The sequence below is a fragment of the Musa acuminata genome, chromosome BXJ2-1 (genome assembly GCF_036884655.1).
Source record: "Musa acuminata AAA Group cultivar baxijiao chromosome BXJ2-1, Cavendish_Baxijiao_AAA, whole genome shotgun sequence".
Taxonomy (NCBI): Eukaryota; Viridiplantae; Streptophyta; class Magnoliopsida; order Zingiberales; family Musaceae; genus Musa; species Musa acuminata.
The window spans coordinates 38,124,147-38,146,067 of NC_088338.1; the positions used below are offsets into that span (position 1 = coordinate 38,124,147).

General features: G+C 40.0%; 2 protein-coding genes and 1 non-coding gene across 7 annotated transcripts; all 3 read left to right on the forward strand.

Annotated features, from left to right (window-relative positions):
• The first annotated feature begins 9,534 nt into the window (after positions 1–9,534).
• LOC103973701 (pentatricopeptide repeat-containing protein At4g02750-like) lies at positions 9,535–13,131 on the forward strand. Of its 3 annotated transcripts, none has more exons than XM_065093994.1 (2): positions 9,535–11,630; positions 12,034–13,131. In XM_065093994.1, the coding sequence occupies exon 1, from the start codon at positions 9,767–9,769 to the stop codon at positions 11,396–11,398; it is 1,632 nt and encodes a 543-aa protein (XP_064950066.1). In that variant the 5' UTR covers positions 9,535–9,766; the 3' UTR covers positions 11,399–11,630; positions 12,034–13,131. The 3 variants fall into 3 exon arrangements, with proteins under 3 accessions (XP_064950066.1, XP_009386614.1, XP_018677093.1); XM_009388339.3 differs by having other exon boundaries at positions 12,128–13,131; XM_018821548.2 differs by having other exon boundaries at positions 12,676–13,131.
• Positions 13,132–13,336: 205 nt separating this feature from the next.
• On the forward strand, positions 13,337–13,407 carry TRNAG-GCC (transfer RNA glycine (anticodon GCC)). The gene has a single exon. It is a non-coding gene; the product is annotated as a tRNA-Gly (tRNA).
• Positions 13,408–14,296: 889 nt separating this feature from the next.
• LOC135599173 (serine/threonine-protein kinase PBL34-like) lies at positions 14,297–21,284 on the forward strand. 3 transcript variants are annotated; one of them, XM_065093996.1, is made up of 7 exons: positions 14,297–14,499; positions 14,643–14,939; positions 16,727–17,064; positions 17,180–17,315; positions 18,806–18,942; positions 19,016–19,139; positions 20,347–21,284. In XM_065093996.1, exons 2-7 carry the CDS (start codon positions 14,717–14,719, stop codon positions 20,850–20,852), a joined length of 1,464 nt encoding a protein of 487 aa, XP_064950068.1. In that variant the 5' UTR covers positions 14,297–14,499; positions 14,643–14,716; the 3' UTR covers positions 20,853–21,284. The 3 variants fall into 3 exon arrangements, with proteins under 3 accessions (XP_064950068.1, XP_064950067.1, XP_064950070.1); XM_065093998.1 differs by having other exon boundaries at positions 14,304–14,466; XM_065093995.1 differs by having other exon boundaries at positions 14,297–14,939.
• The last annotated feature ends 637 nt before the right edge of the window (positions 21,285–21,921 follow it).

Sequence of the window (21,921 nt, forward strand, 5' to 3'; positions counted from 1 at the left end):
CTTACAAGTTCTTCAGTTGTAATTTGTGAAATTAGTTTCATACTTGCATAACCTATTTTTTATGCCAAAGCCATGCATTATATTTTAAAACCAAAAAGCAAGTTTCATCACAAAAATCATCAAGATCAATAGTGTACCACATTGCTAGTTCTTAAGATAAACATAGATTTATTTTTGTATGGTATTTCTCTAATGTAAGCATTAGATTTAAATTTGATGTTATAACCCTTATCACATAATTGACTAATGCTAAGTAGATTTTATTTTAAACCATCTACTAACAAAACATCTTCAATCAAAAGGTTTGACTTATTACCTATATTTTGTTTGCCAATACTTTTTTCTTTGTTGTTGTCTCCGAAAATATATCCTTCGTCTTGGCTAGTGAGATTAGATAAATGTGTTGGATCTCCAGTCATGTGCCTTGAGCATCCACTATTAAGATACTATCTCTTGCTCCTAGCTTTTGGTTGTAGATAAATCTACAAGAAAAGGGTGTTTGTTTTAGGGACTCATTTAACTTTAGGTTCCTCATGAAAAGATCTATCTATTGGTATTAAGTTTTTTATGCTTCCTTTAGGAACCTAAACTAATTTTTGTTAGCTATATTTTTTAAATAAATATTTATAGGCATAACGACCATATCTACCACAAAAATTAGTGTTACTCATAAAGCTGATTCTTTCCTTTCTACAAACATGACCCTTATTGGCAAGAATCATGTTTAATGATTTGTTACAAATTTTAAATTTTTCTAAAGTTTGTTGTAATACTATATTTCTTTCTTAAGTGAATCTAACTCTTAAGACTTAATGCAAGGAGTTAACAAGCATTTATCATACTCATTTTTTAATTTATTAAATTCATTAGAGTTAGATGCATGATCCTTTTTTAATAATTTATATTTCTTACTAACTATTTTAAGCTCATCATATAAATTATGAAATGCATCAAGTAATTCATTATAAAGTAAAAAGGATTCGTTGGAGTCACATACCTCGAGAGCCATTAAGGCATAGTTTGTCACCTTATCTTCATTGGTTTGCATCTCATTTTTAAATGCACTCGATTCATCCCAAGTTGTCTTGAGTGCTTTCTTTTTCTTTGATAGCTTCTTCTTCTTCTTTTGATGGCATTCACTTTTGAAGTACCCTGGCTTCTTGCATTCGTAGCAGATGATTGTGTCCTTTCTGAGTTTATTTTTATTCTTTATATCTTGTTTTACAATATTTATTTTGTTTCTCTTTATGAATTTTTTTAAATTTCTTGTTAGGAGTGTCAAGTCCTCATCATTACTTAAGCTTTCGCTAAGTGGTTTTCTTTAGTTCTCAATGCAATATCCTTCTTGTTCTTTGGAAAGTTATTATCATATTTGTCATGTGCTATACAAGTAATTTCATAGGTCATTAATGACCATATAAGTTTTTCAAGAGGAAAATTATTAAAGTCCTTTGCTTCTTGGATTATTGTCACTTTTAGATCCCAACTTTTTGGAAGAGATCTTATAATTTTATTAACAAGTTCAAAATTAGAAAATATTTTACTAAGTGCTTTCAAACCATTGACAACATCCGTAAAATGGGTGTACATATCACCGGTGATTTCGTTTGGTTTCATTCGAAACAATTCAAAACTATATATCAAAAGATTGATTTTAGACTTTTTAACTCTACTTATGCCTTCATGTGTAACTTCGAATGTATGTCAAATATTATATGTAGTTTTACATATAGAAATATGATTCAACTCATTTTTGTCTAAAGTGTAAAATAAAGTATTTATAGCTTTCACATTTAAAGAAAATAATTTTTTTTTTACATCATTTTATTCATTCATTAGTCAGAAATTTTTTGAAAACCACATTCGATAATATTCCATAAGTCAAAGTCCATAGAAATCAAAAAAATCATCATTCTTATTTTCCAATACGTGTGGTCTATCCCATTGAACATAGAAAGACGAGTGATAGAGTGACCCTCTAGATTGTCAATAAAAGTCATTTAATCTTTCTTGGGTGTTAAACCAATCAAGACAAACTTAGCTTAATACCAACTGTTAGGATTGTATCAGCACTAAAAGAGGGGGGGGGGGGTTAAATTAGTGCTTTTGTAAAAATTACATTGATTTGAAAACTCATTCGATGAAACCATATCGGAAATACATTTAAATGTAAAGAGTAAGTGAGAGTAGTAGACAATCAAATCAATAAGTAATGACAATGAAAAGAAAAAAGAAAATACACACTGAATTTATAGTGGTTCGGTCATCACGACCTATGTTCACTCTTGATTCCTCTTTCGTTAAGGCCACTAGCGTTCACTAACGATCTTCTTTCAATGGACGAAGATAAACTACCCTCTTTATAACTCTTTCTCCATTTCACAAGTTTATGATAGAACCTTTACAAGTCTCACACCTCCCTTAGAATGACTCTAAACTTTTAAAGAGGAAGAGGAGAATACTCAAAACTTTTTAAGCTTTTACAACTCAGAATCACAAGCTTTTTTGTTTAGTTTCCTTACTCTTTTAAGCAGGAAAGAGTAGGGTATTTATAGGCCCCAAATGGTTTAAAAAATGGAGCAAAAAGAAGTCTTATCCTGGTTTTCAAGGGTACTAGCGGTACTACCACTAGTATTGGCTAGTACTATCGCCTATAGCCTTGACAACTAGCGGCACTACCGCCTAGTCTCGGCGATACTATCACCTGACACATGGGAGACCGTGCATACTGGCAGTACTACTGTTAGTCTGGGTAGTACCACCACTTGACACTGGTGGTACTACCGTTGGGTCTTCCAGAAAATGTACACTCTGTATGTTCCAGCTCATAAGTGGTTCCACTGCCTAGTCTGGCGGTGCCACCGTCTGACCTAACTTTAGGTCATTGAATGGGCCTATCAATGGGCCCAACTTAACCCTATATTAGGCCTAATGGGCCTCTAATTGAGTTAGTAGGATTACATCCAAAACTAACTCAATTTAAGACCTAACTATAACAATTAAGACCTAAACAATTACAAGACAAGAAATCTAAGTTGTTTGGCATGTCATTAGTTTATCTGAACTCGTAGCGAACTTTCAGCATATCATTCGAATCTTCGACGTATTGCTTGATCTATCGGCATGTTAACTCTCGCAACATCTGATCTTGGCACAATGCCTGATGCTTGATCTTTGACTTCAGCCCAACGTCTGATTTTTCTGCTTTAATTGTTTTTCCTTTTCATGATCAAAGTTAATCCTACATCACTTTTCTCAAATCACAGATTAGATTACAAACTTCATCAATTGATTTCATCATCAAAATCGAGGATTCAACATGAAAAAAATTCTCATAGAACCAAGATTTCATCTTCTCCCAAGATGAAATCTTTATCTTCTCTTTCCAAAGGCACATCTCTTATACCTTGTCCCACCATATTAGAACATAACATTGAAGCCTTATAGCAATTAATTTTACTTTTTGGTCTTTAGTTATTTCCCTATACTCAAAGAATTTCTCAATGGTATTAAACCAATCAAGAAGCTCTTCATGTTGAGGTTGACCATAGAACTCCGACAAGTCAATTTTGATGTTGTTATTTGCACAAAAAAAACCTCTCCATAGATTAGCCTCTTATAGATTCTTTGGATACAAACAGATTCATGTCTTCGAATTCATCACTTGTATAACCATAACTTGAGCCTCTAGAGTCATGGGTTTCTTGATATCTGAGGCACATAGTAAACTTTTCAACTTATCAATTTAGTGCTTCAATTTTTGTATCTCTTTTTTCTCTATCTTCTTGCATCATTCTTTTCTACAAAGTACTCCAAGAACATAGTAAGACTTCGATATTAAATAATGTGAAATAAGAAAAAAAAAAAAAGAAAAAGAGGAGGAGAAAATGAAGTGAAATATAAGAGAAATAAAAAGATAATTTTATCTTTTAAGAGATAACTAAGAGATAGTAACTCAAAATATAAAAGTTTGATTAGGTTTTAAAACCAAGAATATCCTATCAAACTTTCTTCCTTCTCCTTTTATATATCTCTTGTATATTGAATCCCACAATTACCTAATTAATGAGTCATAATTTACTAAAAGTCAAGCATAAATTATAATATATATTAAATTCATATTATATTATATCTTGATGATTTTAATTTTTTTATAATTATCTCAACATACGAACCATAAAGTAAAGTGATCTATTTTAGTTAATAGCTCAAGAATATCATTTCGTTTAATATCCTTACTAGTGAGTCAGCACGGTTTAACATCCTTACCGGTGAGTCGGCACGATTGGTTCACTAACGAAGGTGTAAGCCCGGGTGCCATTTCTTGGCCGACATAGGAGACTTGGCAATGTGAGACCGCATGGATGACCTGATCGGAAGTGGTCTTGTCTATGTAGACCTGGTTCAGGATAATCGAGCAAGCCGTTTGGGGTCTTCTTGGCTACGAGGTTCCCTTTCGAGGCCAGGTTATTGGGGTGTCCTCGAGAGATGGTTCGTCTCGTGGTTGTGTGGTTACATCCTAACAACGGGGCGCATCCTGACCTCTGATGATCTTACATGACAAATGGGCATCGGGGGTTGCCTAGTGTGGCCCCTTTGATGCTTAAGTCAACGAAGGAAAAAATAATAGTGTAAGTTGTATGACTGAGTTAATGTGTAGAAAACCCCACCCCCCTTAACATGAGCTTATGGGTTCCTTTTTATACCTGATCTCTAGACCTTCTTACTGACTGATCTGGGAGAAGATTAGATGAATTACCTAATCATTCTCCGATCTTGATAATATAGAACGATTATCGGGACGCACTACGATACCATTTTGGGGCTAGTGACCTAAAGCCCTGCTTGGGTATCAGTCTCGGTGGCAGGTGAGCTAGCGTGGTATCACGGACTTAGCTGGTTTTGCCTAAGTCGTGCGACACCCTTATGTGTCCATCCGCAAAGGTCAGTCTCCCCGAAGCCTCCCATAGTCCCTTAGGACCCACAAAAGAGAAAACATGTTAGAGAAAATACCTTACTCGGGATCCACAAGCAAACATTTCCAAAAACACTTCATAGACAATGCAAATTACAAACAGACTTTACAAGTTCTGAACAGTTGCACAACAAAGGGTCAAAATGGTCCACTATAGACCAAAAATCTCTCACAAGTATCCACATGACACAACCTTTATCTACAAGCCTAAAGCAGCCACCAAACGCAACTAAAATGGGACTATTAAGCCTTCGGCCGTCCCTCTACATGTTGTGCAAAGCATGAACATACCAAAAGATATGGACATACATAAGCATTACATCAAACATTCTGTTTAAAAGTTTATTCGTGACATTCTCCCCCACTTATCCCTTCGACATCCTCGTCGAAGCCTTTGTCAACACTATAACTCCTCGCATTTGCTGAGTCTTCAATCTTCTGCTCTAGTTGCAATGAGCCTCTTGGCTCCCAACTGCTCTCCACTGTTGTTTTTGAGTAGTCAAACATTTGATCCACCATGTTGCTTAAATTCGCCAATGACTCTGACTCTAGTGTGGGGTTGGCTGAGTTGTGTTGATCCCTGTTGGTTCCTGTAGATCCTCTAGATGAAGGAAAAGACCATCCTTACTATGCATCAGTCTCTCAAATGTCTTATGCTGCTTGAACTAGATGGATGCTTGTTGGAGTTCTAACGAGCATCGCCTCGTAAACTTCTGAAGTTTTGGGTCTTTCCTCCATAAAATTTGCTCATTGACTCTTCTTTCACTTAGTTGTCACTTCCAAGTAGATTCGCATCACTTCTGCTTTCGATTGGCATTTCGTTGGGAAATGAAGCGGACCATCTACTCTCAGTAGCACTGATCACTATTAGTGAGAATTTGATAACTATTGTCTTCTATTATCCTCGAAGAGTCTTTGAACCTGTGCAGAGCTCCTCTGCTGGATAGATAAGAGAATTGGGGTACTCGGTTTCACCTATTCTCTTAAGAGTTGAGAAGGCAAAGATTACTTGACTTCGCCCGCCTCCTTGAGGTTGTACTCCATGCATCAAGCTGGTTACTGGTCTTTGCTTGCTCTTTGCTTACACTTCTGAAGCACTTGAAGTGTTTGCACTCCTTGCATTAAGTTCGCTACTGTGATTTACCTTCTCAATGTCATCAAACTTCTGGAATGCAAGAAGTTTTTACCCCAACTTGGAGTAAGTCTCTAATAGTTTTGGTCACTTTTGGGATTGTACCGTCTTCTCCATAAACCGGCCACCGACTCTACTGAGTAGCAAAGGTACAGCACCACGTACTGCCTGCTTTGTTCCTTGGTCATACACTCTTGCATAACCCGAAGTCCTTCACTTTCGGCTATCTTGATGAGAAGCTCGTTGACACTGGTCTTACGAACTTCCTTGGCCTCTGCCCTTCAGCCTTGTCTCGGTACTTAGAGTTTGCCTTTGCATGCTCCACCTCCTTGGCCCCTTTCACGACCAAGCGCTCTCCCTCCATGAGAGTAAGGGATCAATGACTTTCACGGAAGTCCTATCTCTGTGGTATCATGGTGCTGCCATGCCTATGGCCCTACTATCTATCGCCTCGCATCTACATCCCTTTTCTTCACGATCAGTAGATATGTCTCTGTGGCACTCCTCTGAGTCCACCTCCATTCTAACTAATGCTTGATTTTGGGTAGCTAAGTCCCTCTGGACTCATCGTCGCTTCCTCACCCCTTTCGACCCCTTTCTTTAACACCTCTATGTTCTCCAAGCAGCTCTCTTTGGTCGATAGAAAGACAGACTAAACTCTCATGCATGGCCTCTGCCATCATATTGTAGGGTTTGTACCGATTCTATTCTCCTTAGCTTTCTTGTAGTAATGTTCGCTTACTCGATCTTGTCCTCTGACTTACCGGGCTCCCTTAAGCGAATATGGGCTCTAGAGCAGTCCAACTCTCTGGTTGCTTCGATCATACCTCTGCATGATCAAGTCCCTCCCATGGGACTCACTGGTACTTGCATTCGAACTTTTCCCTTGGTGGAACACAACCCCCATATGCTGATAACCACTGCTTTCATCCGATGCAAAATTCGATGTATGCATAGAAGACCCGCCTCTGCGGTACCATGGCCTTTACTCCTTAAATCCATAGCCCTTCTTGCCGTCATGTTGTTCATCAAAGTGGAGTTTCCAGTTGCTCCCGATTATACCTTCGTATGATCTAGTCCCTCACGGGACTATGTCGTGTGTATCGCATTGCTATGAACTGTTCCATCATGATTCGTAGCACCATGTCGCCTCCTGGTGACATCTCTATTGTATTTTGATCCTTGTGGGATGAACTCGAATTGTGACCCCTTCATGTGTGGCCTTTACCAACACATCGCAGGGTTTCTTCCACCTTCGATTTTGTTTGCTCCTTTGGCAATCGACTTTCATCCACCCACTCTTGGGTCACACCTAGATGAAGCACCGCTCTAGGATAGTCTGTCGCCTAGTAGCTCCCGAAGTCCATCGACTTTGCTGAAAGTGATGCACCATTGTCCGGATCCAGGGCCTCTGCCCCTATCAGCACAATCTCTACTACACACTGCTTCCTTCATGGCAACTTGAATGGCAACAATGTGGCATATTCTTTAAGAGTACCCGCCTCCGCGTCCTCTTGCCTTGTGCCAAGGCCTTCTAAACCCAACTTTGCCTCCGCAAGTTGAGTCGCCTTAGTTCCTCTATCAAATGCTTCTCCGAGATAATGTGCATGTGCCCAGAAGCTCCCTTCGTCTTTGGCACCATGCAAGATGTGTCCACTCCGTCAGAATGAAAGACTCATGGAACAACATGATCCTACTCTTGCCTCTACAAGAGTTCATGTCCTTGACCTCTGTCCAAGGAAAGCACTGTGCCTCCGCTCCATGTTCTATCTTCTATACTAGCTCTCTTCATGCGGCTTGGGTACTTCGCCAAGTTACACCCAAGTTGCTCCGCTCCTCGTTTTTGCATTGAGTTGATGGTGGCCCTCGCGCCCACCATTCCATGGGTCAGCCCTCCCTTGAGTCCGATCTACATATCGAGTCCAAGTGTGCCTTCATTTGTGTTGCTTTGGGTTGCTCCCCCACTTGATCTCGCAATGCATCCACCAATGCATTCTCTCAAGCGAGATCATGTGACGACTCATCGCTGTTCGCTCGGTCTATTGAGCTTCGTGGAGTTGTTGTTTGTTAAGGTACTCCTCCTCAACATGTGCAATATGTTGCACATGATTCTACCTCTAGAAAAATTGGGATCTATCCCTCCGAAATAACTGTCCCATTGGAGCAACATTTCTCTTTGTTTCGGAGACCACCATCCCCTTGGACTACTCTGATTTGCTGAATAAACTATGCATTGTTTTGTCTCCTGCAAACGCACTTGCTAGATTGCGACTCCACGTCAATACAGCCCCCGCTGCACCACTCAAGGCCTAGCAACATGCTGAACTCGCTGCACACTTCAGCCTCCTACGGACATATCCTTCATATGCTGAAGAGAAAGCTTCAATGCTCCATGGCTTCAAGTTTCGGTCGCCTTGGGATAGCCGTGAACATTCCATCGTCCACATACAAGCCAATGCATGAGTACCGAATTCCTCGAGTTAGCAATTCCCCTCACATCTGTGAGCTTTGCACAACTCTTTCGCTCGCTGAGCAACTCATTCCACCTTACATGGTCTCATCCTTTACCAAGCGCCTTGCTTGCCTTGAGCACCATTAAGTATAGTTGTCAACGTCGAGCCGTATCTTGGACTCAGCCATCCCAACCTTTGTGCGCTCCGTATTCTTCCAAGCTTGCTTGTTCTCGTGGTGCCTCTTGCGCGAAGGGTTGGCCATTCCTCTGAATGTCAATCTCAAATGCCCACTCCTCCGAGCAACTCTTTTTCCCTACATCTCCATGCCCATTTTCCTCCAAACAGTCACGCGTGTGCTGACTACCCTCAACGCAGCCCCCGCTATGTCCCCCACGTTTGCATGCCAAGTATTTCTATGAGTGTTTGTCCCGCTTTTATACCATCTGTCACGGACTTAGCTGGTTTTGCCTAAGTTGTGCGGCACCCTTGCGTGTCCGTCCGTAAGATCAGCCTCCCCGAAGCCTCCCATGGTCCCTTATGACTCACAAAAGAGAAAATACCTCACTCGGGATCTACAAGCAAACATTACTGAAAATACTTCATAGACAATGCAAATTACAAACAGACTTTACAAGCTTAGAATAATTGTACAACAAAGGGTCAAAATGATCCACTACATATCGAAAATCTCTCACAAGTGTCCACATGACACAACATTTATTTATAAGTCTAAAGGAGTCATCAAACCCAACTAAAATGAGATTATTAAGCTTTCGACCATCCCTCTATATGCTGTGCAAAGCATGAACATACTAAAAGACACGAACATACATAAGCATTACATCAAATATCCTGTTTAGAAGTTTGTCCGTGATAGTAGGGCAAAATTGTCCCTCATGCCATATCTATATGTCTATATATACAAAATCTACATGAACATCCAAGAAACCAAATGAACACCGGATCATGTTGCTAAGACCATGGGGAATAAACCAAGGCCATTTAGGGCCTCAAATGCAAAGGGATTGACATTACGTGGGTCTAACTAATTAAGCCGGTGAAACAGTACCCGAACAATTTCACGTTGATTCAACCTCGCTACCAGGAAATCGGAGAACATGTACTCTTCCCGGGGTGACATTTGTAATTGAATCCGTCCCTCAGCCGTTCTTTTCTGGAGGTAGAGACGCCGGAAGACCACGAGCCATGGGCTTGCGTTCCGGCAGCGCTCGCCAGCTCGCGCACTTCCTGGTCTCGAAACCATGCGCCGTTCGCTCCCTGATCGTCTCGCAGACGAAGATGATCACGGCGTACGGGAAGAACGGGGACGTGCAGAAGGCCATAGAGCTCTTCGAACAAATGCCCCACAGAAACCAGGTCTCCTACAACGCGATGCTCTCCGTCCTCCTCGACTCGGGCCGCTTAGGTTCCGCCTTGCAGTTGTTCGAGGAAATGCCTCGGAAGAATGCGTGGTCCTACACGTCGATGATCGCTGGACTCTCGAGGTCAGGACACGTTAGGGAAGCGCGGCAGCTGTTTGATTCCATTCCGCCGAGTGATCGGAACGTGTTCTCGTGGACAGCCATGATATCTTGCTACGCGCAGAACAATGAGCCCCACCGAGCTGTGAGCCTCTTCTCGGGTCTCTACAGGGAACTCTTCGAGTCGAAAGTGATACCCAACTCTTATACTTTGAGTGTTGTTCTCAAGTCTTGTGGTTGCATACGATCTCTTGTGGCCGTAAGGCAGATCCACTCTTTGACACTGAAGCTGTTGGATGAGGCAGGAGAAGGATCTGTCTTTGCTCAGAATGCTCTAATCGATGTGTATGCCAAATTGGATTGCTTACATGACGCAGAACATGTCTTCAATAGGATGAAGTGGAAGGATTTAGCTTCAAGGAATATTATGATGGATGCCTATGCCCATAACTTGTTGCTGGACCAAGCTTTCAAGATTTTCAACTCCATGAACGAAAGGGATACACTTTCATGGAACATTATGATGTCGGGATTGCTGGAAGGCCGTCGTGGATTAGAAGCTCTGAGGTTATTCCTCTCCTTGTTAAGATTAGGCCATGACACAAAGCCCAACTTGTCGACCTACACGATCATCTTAACTGCTTGTGCTACTCATACCATGCTTGAATTCGGAAGGCAGATACATGGTCACACTGTGAAGAATAGTCTATATCCAAACAACATATTTGTTTCAAACTCCTTGGTCACAATGTATGCCAACTGTGGATTGATGGAAGACTCGTTGCAAGTGTTCAAGGAGATGCCAAAGAAAGATGTGATCTCATGGAACTCTGTGATACATGGTCTTGGGAAAAATGGGCATGCGCAAAAAGCTTTGGAGATTGCAGAAAAGGCACTGGCTTCAAATAACTTTAATGGCAACACATTTTCGGCTATACTTACTAGTTGCAGCCATGGTGGTTTAGTTGTCGACGGTTTGGATTATTTCAACTCAATGAGTAGAAAATACGGCATAGAACCAACTTTAGATCACTACATTTGTGCGGTAGATATGCTTGGGAGAGCTGGCATGCTTAAGGAAGCTCATGATCTGTTGCGAAGCATGCCTTTTGCAGCAAATTCTGTCGCATGGTCTACTCTTCTTAATGCATGTTCGATACATGGGAGCTTAAACATAGGCAGAGTCGCAGCACAAGAGCTGCAGATGCTGGAGACTGATAACACAAAGAGCTATTTAGGACTTGCAAACATCTATTGCAGAACAGAAACTGGAAGGGAATCGAGGGAACTTCTTAATTTACTAAGAGAGAAAGGTATAGTAAAGGAACTTGGGTCCAGTTGGGTTGTTGAAATATAGGATCTCAAGCAAAACCTAGTATTGTCCCACGTGGTGGTGAATGATGATCCAATTCTTTGGAAAAAAAATACAACAAAATACTTGCTTTGATGTGAAGGATTCAAGAGAAATAGAACTCCTCTATTAGAAAGAAGAATGTGAGTGTCCTCATTTTGATTAATTTTAGAACAGTCAGTTGGACATGATGTGAAACAACCATGGAGTTTAGAGACATAATGTCTGCATCTTTCTGGTAATATCTTCTTGCCCTTTATTTGTCTCATCTTATATTGGAGATAAAATACAGCAAAGCAGCTATTATATCATTTTCCATATCAATAACTGAGATTGTTACTCAATCATGCTAATTAGTTGACCCTTATCTGCTTTTATGTTTCGTGCACGTAGGTATGTGATAGAGTGTAAGATTTGGGCTTTAAGCCACTGCAACTTGTCTGCAACAATACCTGTTACAAACCAATCCACTATATTGAAGGAAAAGAAAAAAAATTGAGTGCAGAATTTTTTGCTTTTTTTCTTGTATAGATGTCTGTAAGGCACACATAAGGCAAGGATTTCCACTACAGCTGGTCCTCCAATCCTCATACAAGTCTACTTACTAGCTGTAGCTAATATCTTAATGTTGCTTTATCTAGGAGATGCAATGGTGCAAATTGCATCAATATGCTTAAGAAGGGACATACCCAGACTAATACCGGCATGACCTGAGATTTTGGAAATGGTGATCAGGGTAGTATCTTCATCGGCTGGAGCTGGAATTGATGACTAATGAGGCCAACAGCAGGCACAATTCGATCACTGTTGATAACTGATAACTTTCAAGAACAGATCATTTCAAAAGCCCATCTGGATTGTTTGGCGAAGCAACATATTCTGATGACATTTGTTGCAGATAGGACAGATCCTTTTGAACAGGTTTGCTTGTGTATATGCCTTGTACGACAACAAACAAACAGAATAAGAAAAGTCATGACTTCACATAAATAATTTGAACTCTGCTTAAGTAGTTAAATGGTTGAAAAGGTTTCAAGATATCAAATTTGAAAAGCTGATTTTTGTCAAATGATTAAGGTCAGTATAACAGGATGTTTTTGTTATTCTGGAAACCAGTAGAGGGGACCGTTTAGTAGATTGTATTGTGGTAGCTGCATTTCCACTCAACTTATCTAGCCAGTGAATTATATTTGGTAAAATTTGAGCATGAAATACGTTGTTTATTATGAACGAATTACATTGCTTGTGAAGTTCTGATATGCAAACAATTGTTGTATATGGAGCATTATGGAATGCTGTGGGGGAACCGATGCAGCAACGCATGCAGGTGATGAGGAGACAAAGTAGAGTGCATGAACCAGAGCATTGAGGAGCTCCGTCAACCGTAATCAGAAGAAGAGCTTTCCATTGGTGATTGCTCGAGCTGAGATGAGGTCGTTGCCCATGGTCTGATGATTCCCATCCCAGTGATCCGACCGAGCTGCTGCTGGCTGCCACCAATAAGCTTCTAGAACAATCGGTGCTCACCGTGGTAGGAAGACAGGAACTATTGCTTGTTTCATGACCAAATCAAATATCACTAGGCCACAAGAAAATACAGTGTACAATTTGGCTTTTCTCTTTTGTTATTGCTCTTTTTTCCCCCAACAATGTTTAAATCATGATAAATCTTCTTGATTTCACCAAAAAAGGTACTGTATTGTATTATTTATGCTACTCACTCAGAATAATAAACGAGATCAGAAATTATGTTTGCATGAGACAATACATGGAAGAATATTAAGCTTTAAAAATATGTAGGTACAATGGTCAAGTTGTTCATTTGCTTGATTAGGATTTGAATTATTAGTACAGTTTTTTATCCTTAATTTTATGTTTATGGGCCAAAATTCTAATGTTTCTTATATGATGTTAAGATCAATAGGAGGGCTTTCTGTCACAACAGCACCAGTGGTCTAGTGGTAGAATAGTACCCTGCCACGGTACAGACCCGGGTTCGATTCCCGGCTGGTGCACTCGTAATTATTATGTTTTACATTTTGTTTTGAACCATAGTCCCCAAAAATATTAATTTGACTTAATGGTTGAAGTTTCTCATAATTCCTATTTCTTTTACTAAACGTAGAAAAGGGAACCCTTGCGGCCAAAGACGCGAACTTAGCTTGCGTCGCCTAAGTCGCGAGTCACCCTTGTGGCAAAGACGCGAACTTAGCTTGTGTTGCCTAAGTCGCGCTTCGCCCTTGCGATATTGCTCCGCAAGGATCAGCCCACTTTGTAACCTCTCGCAGGTCCCGAAGGACCTGTAAAAGAGAAAGAGAGTCAGTTCGAAAGAACGAGCAACGGACAAGTCCCGAAGTCTCACGAAAAGGGAAACTTTACAAGCAATTCGACGAACACCCTGTGTGCACAAGAGAAAAAAGGGAGAGGGAGAAAAACAAGGCTTTCAAGGATGAACGAACAGCTGCAAGCCCACAAACAGCCGCTCACTTGGTCCCGGGCGTAAAGACAAGTTCCCGTAAAGATCACGTGCGAACTTGCGAAAGAGATCTCAACGCCCGGTTCAAGTCCTCCCATGTGTCGACTCGACATCGACCTTGTTGGATCTCCTCTCAACGAGTTTGCCACCAAAGTTTCGCATCTCCGTTCAGATACATTGTTGCTATTGTACCCTACCACGGTACAGACCCGGGTTCGATTCCCGGCTGGTGCACGCGTAATTATCATGTTTTACATTTTGTTTTGAACCATAGTCCCCAAAAATATTAATTTGACTTAACGGTTGAAGTTTCTCATAATTCCTATTTCTTTTACTTACCGTAGAAAAGGGAACACAAACTGAGCTCCATCACTGCACCTCTCTCTCTCTCTCTCTCTCTCTCTCTCACATCGCCCACCTCTGTCACTGCTAAAATTCCTCCTGCCCGCCCTGCCCGTGATTTCGCCTCTCTCGAACTTCTCGCCACTGCCCGCTCTGCCCGCCCCCAGTTCCTTTTTCCTCCTCTCCTGCCCTCACTCTTCTTTTAGCCTACTCGCTAGGGTTCCTGAGAAGGCCTCCTCCTTCGCCGGATCCCTCCGTTTGTTGCTCGATTCCTCCTCCTTTTTCCTCGGTTTTCACCTTGATTACCGTTCCATTCCTTGTCCGCTTCCAATTTCTTTCGTTTTTTTCTTGTTCCCAATTCTGTGGTATTTTTCCGGTAGAAAGGAGGGATTTTTTGAGGCCTTTTTTTTAAAATTTATTTCCTGCGGGCAGTGGAAGGAGCGGTCTTTCTTGTGCGAGGATCTTTGGCGTGCTGAGTGGATTTCGAACCGCTTGGTTTCCTGGCGATGGGCTTGGGACCAGAGGAGGCTCACCTGGCAGCGTGGGAAGCAACCAAGGAGGGAATCGGGAGGAAGGACAGGAGGAGGAGGAGGAAGAAGAAGAAGAAGGAGGGAAGCAGTAGCAAGCGGGAAGAGACAGGGTGCTGGATGAAGTTCCGCCTGATGGGTGGTTGCATCCCTTCCAGAGCCAAGGTGGATACTTCGATCAGTAGCGCCACCACTCAGTGCGGTAATATTTAGGCCACCTGTGCATTTTACCTTTGACTTGGGTCTCCCACAATGCTCTGTTACTAATCTGTGATCCGGGTTGCTTGACGTTCATAGGCACTGGATAGGCTTGTTGTTGTTTTAGTACCACTGGACCATCTCTATTATTAGGTTGGGTGCTTGTCTTTTGGTAATTATTGCTAGAAATGATCCGATACCCAGCAGAAAATGTGAAGAGGACTGTTACTCGGTACTGCACGAGGTTTGATAGGCAATGCATGTTGCTTAATTTCGTACTGATATGCTTCTGTATGATGCTTGTCGTTTGGTGATTATTGCATAACAATAATTTAGTTTGCTGAGCATTATCTGGGAAAACGATTGCTTTCCTGCCCAGTCAGTAAAAAAAAAAAAAGAGGTGGCGTTTGCAGTCAAAGGAAGGTATTAACTTTGAACTTAACTTGCCACCTAATTTTGGAGGCTCCACATCTTGCAACTTCAGTTAGTTTCTTCTGTGATTGATGAGATTGTTTTTAGCATGCATGTATTTGAATGAAACACACACCTTTCAAGTTTGTCTGTGGATTTTTCCCTCTCCAAAAACAACAAGCTGCAATATCCCAACAATTTACCCCTCTCCATGTACGATAGATCCTCATGTTGGATGTTAAAGTTTACTACAATTATGTGAGAAGCAACAGGATTTGATGGAATTTGCAAAATCTTTAGGTTGAAGCAGGCATATTTAGAGGAAATTAAGAGGGATAAGAAATTGTTGAAGCCCAAGGTGATCTATTGCTTTAGCTTGACTTTTACTTACTCTTTCTTGCTAACTGTTTTTCATAGTAACTTCACTTCTGCATGGCAGAAGATCTGAAGTTCTTGTTTAATGGTTAAATAATGGCGATTTTTAGTTAATTTTATACTCCTTTATTAGAATTTAACGAGTCTAATGGATAAGTGAACCATTTGAGGGCATATTGCTGCCTATGAAGGTCTGTTGAGATGGGTATATATTCACTTTTGTATTCTGGTTCTTTGGAATAGATTAAGAACTTGTATTGTAATGGTAGTGATGGGTATCCTTAGGTGAATTTCTTTATTAGATTTGTTGGAATTTCAAAGTAATACAGCCATAGAATCTAGAGGAGAGCTTTAAGATTTTCATTACTTTTTCGTTCCTTTGAAGGACCTAATGGCAGATCTAATGGGATCCCTCAACTGCTGTTTAACTAATTGAGGCCCTGTTGGCTGGCTGGCGATCCCAGTAGGAACCATTTTCCAAGATTTTCAGGTGACTGACATGAAGGTGGTTGGATCGGTCAGCATTCAAAGTGAAGCATCTCTACACTTAGTTCCACTGGCAAATAAAACAGCAGAATTGAACTTACTATGGTTTGCAATGCTTATGAAAGTATTCTGATAATTTGCTTACCATAGCTCATAGGCCGTAATGGGACTTGTCAAAATTTAAAAAGATGCAGCAATACAAGCTTAATAAAATCGCATAATGTAGGTGTTCTTCAGATTATGTTTGTTTTCTTTGATACACATGACATACTTGCATTTCACCTCCGTAGATATAGTTGCTGTTTCTTCTCATTCATACACCGGATGATTATGATTGGCTACTGTAGTTTCTTAACTTACATCTATGGTTTTATAAACTTTCTTTTCCCTAGGGTGTATATATGTTTATATTTCACATTTGTTCTAGGCATACATGCTTACTCATGATTATCCTTTCATAGCTTTCCATTGTATTCTGCATGTCAATTAGTTAACACTGAATTGTGCATGGACTTGCAGAAAGTAAGTCAACAAATGATGGTAGCAGGGACCAGCCAGTTGCTCCACTAGCATCTGGTTCTACCACCACTAGTAATGCTGAAAGCAGTTCATCTGCTTCTAAGGTAGGGGAGGATCTAAAGGTTGCATCCCAATTGCGGAAGTTCGCCTTCAATGAGCTCAAGTCTGCAACAAGAAACTTTAGGCCAGAAAGCCTCCTTGGAGAGGGAGGATTTGGTTGTGTCTTTAAGGGATGGATTGAGGAGAATGGAACTGCTCCTGTGAGACCTGGTACAGGACTTACTGTTGCAGTCAAAACCCTAAACCATGATGGTCTTCAAGGTCATAGAGAATGGCTGGTACGTTGTTCAGAAAATACTAGCTTTGAGTAATGAGTAACAAGCATATTTTCCTTACCATGTGTCCTTAGTTGATGAAAATTTGTGATGTAATTTCCTTTTCATTTACCTTCAGGCTGAAGTTAACTATCTTGGTGAACTTCAACATCCGAATTTGGTAAAGTTGATCGGGTATTGCATTGAAGATGATCAAAGATTGCTAGTGTATGAGTTTATGCCTCGTGGAAGTTTGGAAAACCATCTTTTCAGAAGTATACAACTCACCATGCCTTGGATCTTTTATGTTTGTTTCAATATCCAACTGTTTTATGTATTAAGAAAGCCTTTTCTCTTTTGTTGAATCCTATCACTATTTCCTGAACCTGGTTGAAAGTCGAAATTTACCTGACAAATCATTTCTTTCTTTTAATTGTTTAATATATCAGTGGTGAGTTTCATTTTGTGCTATTATAGTTAGCTCTATATTATGTCCATGTTGAAGGCATGTGGGAAGCATATGGCATTTAAAGCCCTTGGGTTTAGTCGATATGCTGCTATTACTTTCGTATATTTCAGTGTTAAGTCTTCATTTAGGCTTGTTCCTAGTCAAGGTCTAAAAGCAGTGAAATATAGGTAATACTAATTACATAGAGGATGATCAACTTCGTATATAAGCTGAAGTCATCCTCTTACCACAATATTATCATAAAATATATTCATCATTATGTCTTGTGTCCCTATATTTTGTATTTTCCATCTCTAGTCAGGTCTATATCCATGCTATGCAGGTTCTTGGCTGTTGCTTCAGGATCTGTTACCTTATTGTGTTCTGTGAAGGTGGATGCTTCTGTAGCTTGTCTGCTCCATTATAAACAAATAATGTCATATTGTTTCATTAAATTTTGACAAATTGGTGTTCTGCTGATTTAATATAAACATTGTTTCTTGAGTACTGGTAACAAGCTCACAACAACTTCCTTATTTAAATGTGGGCTTTCATCTGGTATTTCCATAGGTCAAAAATTGAAGATCATTTCTCCTCCTTTTCATTAGGATGGATTCTGTTAGATGCAATAAATTATATGAGACCTAATAGGTGCCTGTGCTCAAAATCTCTCTCCAGCGTATTCTTGTTTCGGTGACAAACTACATGAATGTTAGGAAAATAGTCAATTCTTACATGAGTTTACAACTAAAAATCTTTGTGAAATTCCTGTTCTAGTTGATATTGTTGTCTCAGTCTTCCATTTTGGGTAAAGAACCTTTTTGTCGATCTAGATGAATGTAGAAGTATTTCTTCTGTTAGAACATGGATGGGTTGTACAAAATCCATTTTTATTGGTTCCCTTCATTTCCTTCACCTGTGGAGCCTAATCTCTGTATTAATATGATAGGACATGATTATGCATCTGGTTCAATGAAAAGAATTGGTGTGGATAATCTTGTCCAACCTGTTAATTTTTTTAAAGGATGTTGGCCCCTCTTTTACATATAAATTTCTCTTCATTACTGCTCTGGATCCTCTCTCTCTCTCTCTCTCTCTCTCTCTCTCTCTCTCTACATATATATATATATATATATATATATATCCGTCACTCAGTTTATATCACTTTCTTTTTCGCTTTGTTCATGTAGTCTTTTGGAGAACTTACAGTTTCTTTTCTCTGTGTTTCATCTCAAGCTGCTGTTTTTCACCTATATATATGTTGCATCTGGAGAATTATCTTATAATCTTTCCTACTGTTTATCCTATCTGCAACAGGATCCCTTCCTTTACCATGGTCCATCAGAATAAGAATTGCACTTGGAGCAGCACAGGGTCTTGCTTTTCTTCATGAGGAAGCTGAAAGACCAGTGATATATCGTGACTTTAAATCTTCTAATATTCTGTTAGATGTGGTATGTTTTAAATGCTATATATCTACATTTTTCCTTTTGGTATTGGCTCATTTCTTGAACTTCAAGCGTCCAGGATTACAATGCAAAGCTCTCAGATTTTGGGCTTGCTAAAGATGCTCCTGAAGGTGATAAAACCCATGTGTCTACCCGAGTGATGGGGACGTATGGATATGCAGCTCCAGAATATGTTATGACAGGTCAGTTTATCATTGATTTTTTTTTTCTGGGTTGATTTATTTTTGGACTTTATATTAGATGTTTCACATGCAATTACATCACTGATTCTACTTGAAACAACTGATGGTTGGTTGCTACAGCATGATTCTTGAAAACTCTCTTCATTAAATCTCTCTTGTTTTTTCATTTTTGCTCAATCATTTTGAATAATGTTTATAGAATGCCATTTTTAGGGAATATGTTATCAACATTGTTATCCTTTTAATAAATTTTCACTGCTTTATCCACGGTTTGGATAGTTCATCTTCTGATCACTACAGAAGTAGGCCGTACAGATCGTCCATTGTACACTCATCTCTAGATTACGTATCATCTTGTTGCTCCATTTTTGTTTCTTGAAATATATTTTAAAACTTCCACCGAATTTTTGTAAATGGCAACACTGAGGATTAATATGTAAGCCTGGTCCTGGAAGGTAATATAGTCATTTGGATGGAAAAAATAAACTCCCTAGGCATATTCTTTGCCTTGGACTTGCAGTCACCTGCATTCCCTTTTTAATTTGTATTTTTAAATCTTATTGTAGATCTGTGACAAACAAAATTGTCGATTGACTCTAGCGTGCTACTTATTTTAATGATTTGGAAGAAAACATAGATGAAGTAACTTCCCATTAGATATCAGCAGATGTGAAATAATAGTTTAATATGCATGAGAACATGTTCAGCAGGTATCTTGAGTATAATGCAAAGATTCGTAGTTGGCCTCCAGAGCTAATTGAGGAGATTATTTGGTAGACCTTTTGTGTGGACGGAGAAATGTTGGTCACCTTGTGGCAGAAGATTGAGCATTCACATATACGACCATGTTCCATTTGTCATCATGCCTCTTTTGGAAATTGATTATAGAAGATCTTAATCCATCAAGGTTGTCGGAATTTGTTTCCTTTCTCAAACTAGAAATATGCCTACTTGTGTGGCAAGTTCTCTATTCAATACCATATCCTTCAATTGAAGAAACAGCGGTGGTTATCTGGAATTACTTTCATGTTGATTTTAGTAAGATATTTTTTACTTTTATAAATGTTTGTGGCTTCTCATACCCGTTTAAGATAATACACATTCATTTAGGTATGAATCTTCAATGATTGAGTGATCTATATCAGTATTTTTATTCTTGCTTCAACATTCTGGATATTATCCTTGGACTATCCTTGTTTGTTTGCAGGGCATTTGACATCAAAGAGTGATGTCTACAGCTTTGGAGTGGTGCTGCTTGAAATGATGACAGGTCGAAGGTCCATGGACAAAAACCGGCCGAATGGAGAGCACAACCTGGTGGAGTGGGCACGTCCCCACCTTGGAGAAAGACGGCGCTTTTACAGACTCATAGATCCACGTTTGGAAGGCAACTTCTCTGTGAAAGGTGCCCAGAAAGTATCCCAACTTGCGTATGCATGCCTCAGTCGAGATTCCAAGGCAAGGCCGATGATGAGCGAGGTTGTGGAAGCCCTCAAACCACTTGTTAACCTTAAAGACATGGCCAGCTCTTCCTACTTCTTCCAGACCATGCAAACTGAACGAGCCATGGCACATTCCAACAGCCTGGGTGCGAGAAATGGATCGAAGCTCCAGGGTTCCTTCGGAAGGAATGGCCAACAGCCAATGAGGAGCCTTTCACATGGTGCACATGCTTCTTCATACCACCAATCTCCAAAGCCTAGCGGGCGATAACCATGAATGGATCAGTTGTCATTTCTACTCGAGGAAATAGATCGGGCTGGCCACCGGTGAGTTTAAGGACTTTGTGGAGTCTGATGGGCTGTCGTGAATGGAAGTTTTACGAGGGTATTTCTGTTGGTACCACCCTTTGTTTTCTGAAATATAACTGTGATGAATATTGACAGTTGATGCCGACCTCATATGGTCCATCAATCATCTGTCGTGGTTGTTATATAGTTGAATGGACTCAGAGGTAGTCTTTAGAATGCATGCTCGAAGAATCTTGGGATATCAGGGGGGCTGGTGGTGGTCGTCTTTGGGATCTTTTCTATTCCACGAAATCGGAGTGACAGTGTGTGAAGAGCTTGAAGCATGAGAAGCACATTTTGGAACTCTCAGGGGCCACCTTTCTACGTCAACAGAGTATGAGTTGCTGTTGTTTTCTGGTTGGTGATTCCTCTGGTTTGGAGTCTTCATTTGATGTGAGCTTAAAAGTTCATCGAATTACTACTACAGGATTGCAAGTGGTTCGTCATCTGCGCATTGTTTCTCTCGTTTACAAGACAGGCGAGCACTGTAGCACCGTGATGATCAAAAGAAGTGAAGGTAAAAATAAAAATCGGAAGAAAGCTTGTATGTTTTATTGATGTCATATTGTTAAGATGGTTTAATAGAAACTAATGAAGAAGCTAAATCGTCGTGATGATAATGGTTTGCTAAATATGCTAGTTGTTTTATCGTTAGAGTTCATTGAGCAAAGTTGCAAATTGTCATGTGGAAGATAATGTCGTATAAAATGACAATCGTTCTCGTTATGAGCGATTTGAATGCCGCTTGAGCTATCATGATAGAGTTGTGTTGGAGGTTGAAATAAGACCCCTAAATCTTAGAAGTAACCAACATAATCAAAGTAATTCGGCTAGAATATCAACAAGGGCATAATCAAAGTTAATAACATCTAAGTATACACGAAGTATTAAAAATGTCTTAAAGTTATAAAGTCTAGCCCATTAAAAATTATTCCTTTTCTTCTTATAAGCATTTTTGGTTTATCATTGGGGCATTGGTTCTTATGTTTAAT

Coding starts and splice junctions, on each gene's coding strand:
- LOC103973701 (XM_065093994.1), top strand. CDS start 9,767: ATGGGCTTGCGTTCCGGCAGCGCTCGCCAGCTCGCGCACTTCCTGGTC.
- LOC135599173 (XM_065093995.1), top strand. CDS start 14,717: ATGGGCTTGGGACCAGAGGAGGCTCACCTGGCAGCGTGGGAAGCAACC. Junction 18,943..19,015: donor CTAATATTCTGTTAGATGTG/GTATGTTTTAAA, acceptor TCAAGCGTCCAG/GATTACAATGCAAAGCTCTC. Junction 19,140..20,346: donor TCCAGAATATGTTATGACAG/GTCAGTTTATCA, acceptor GTTTGTTTGCAG/GGCATTTGACATCAAAGAGT.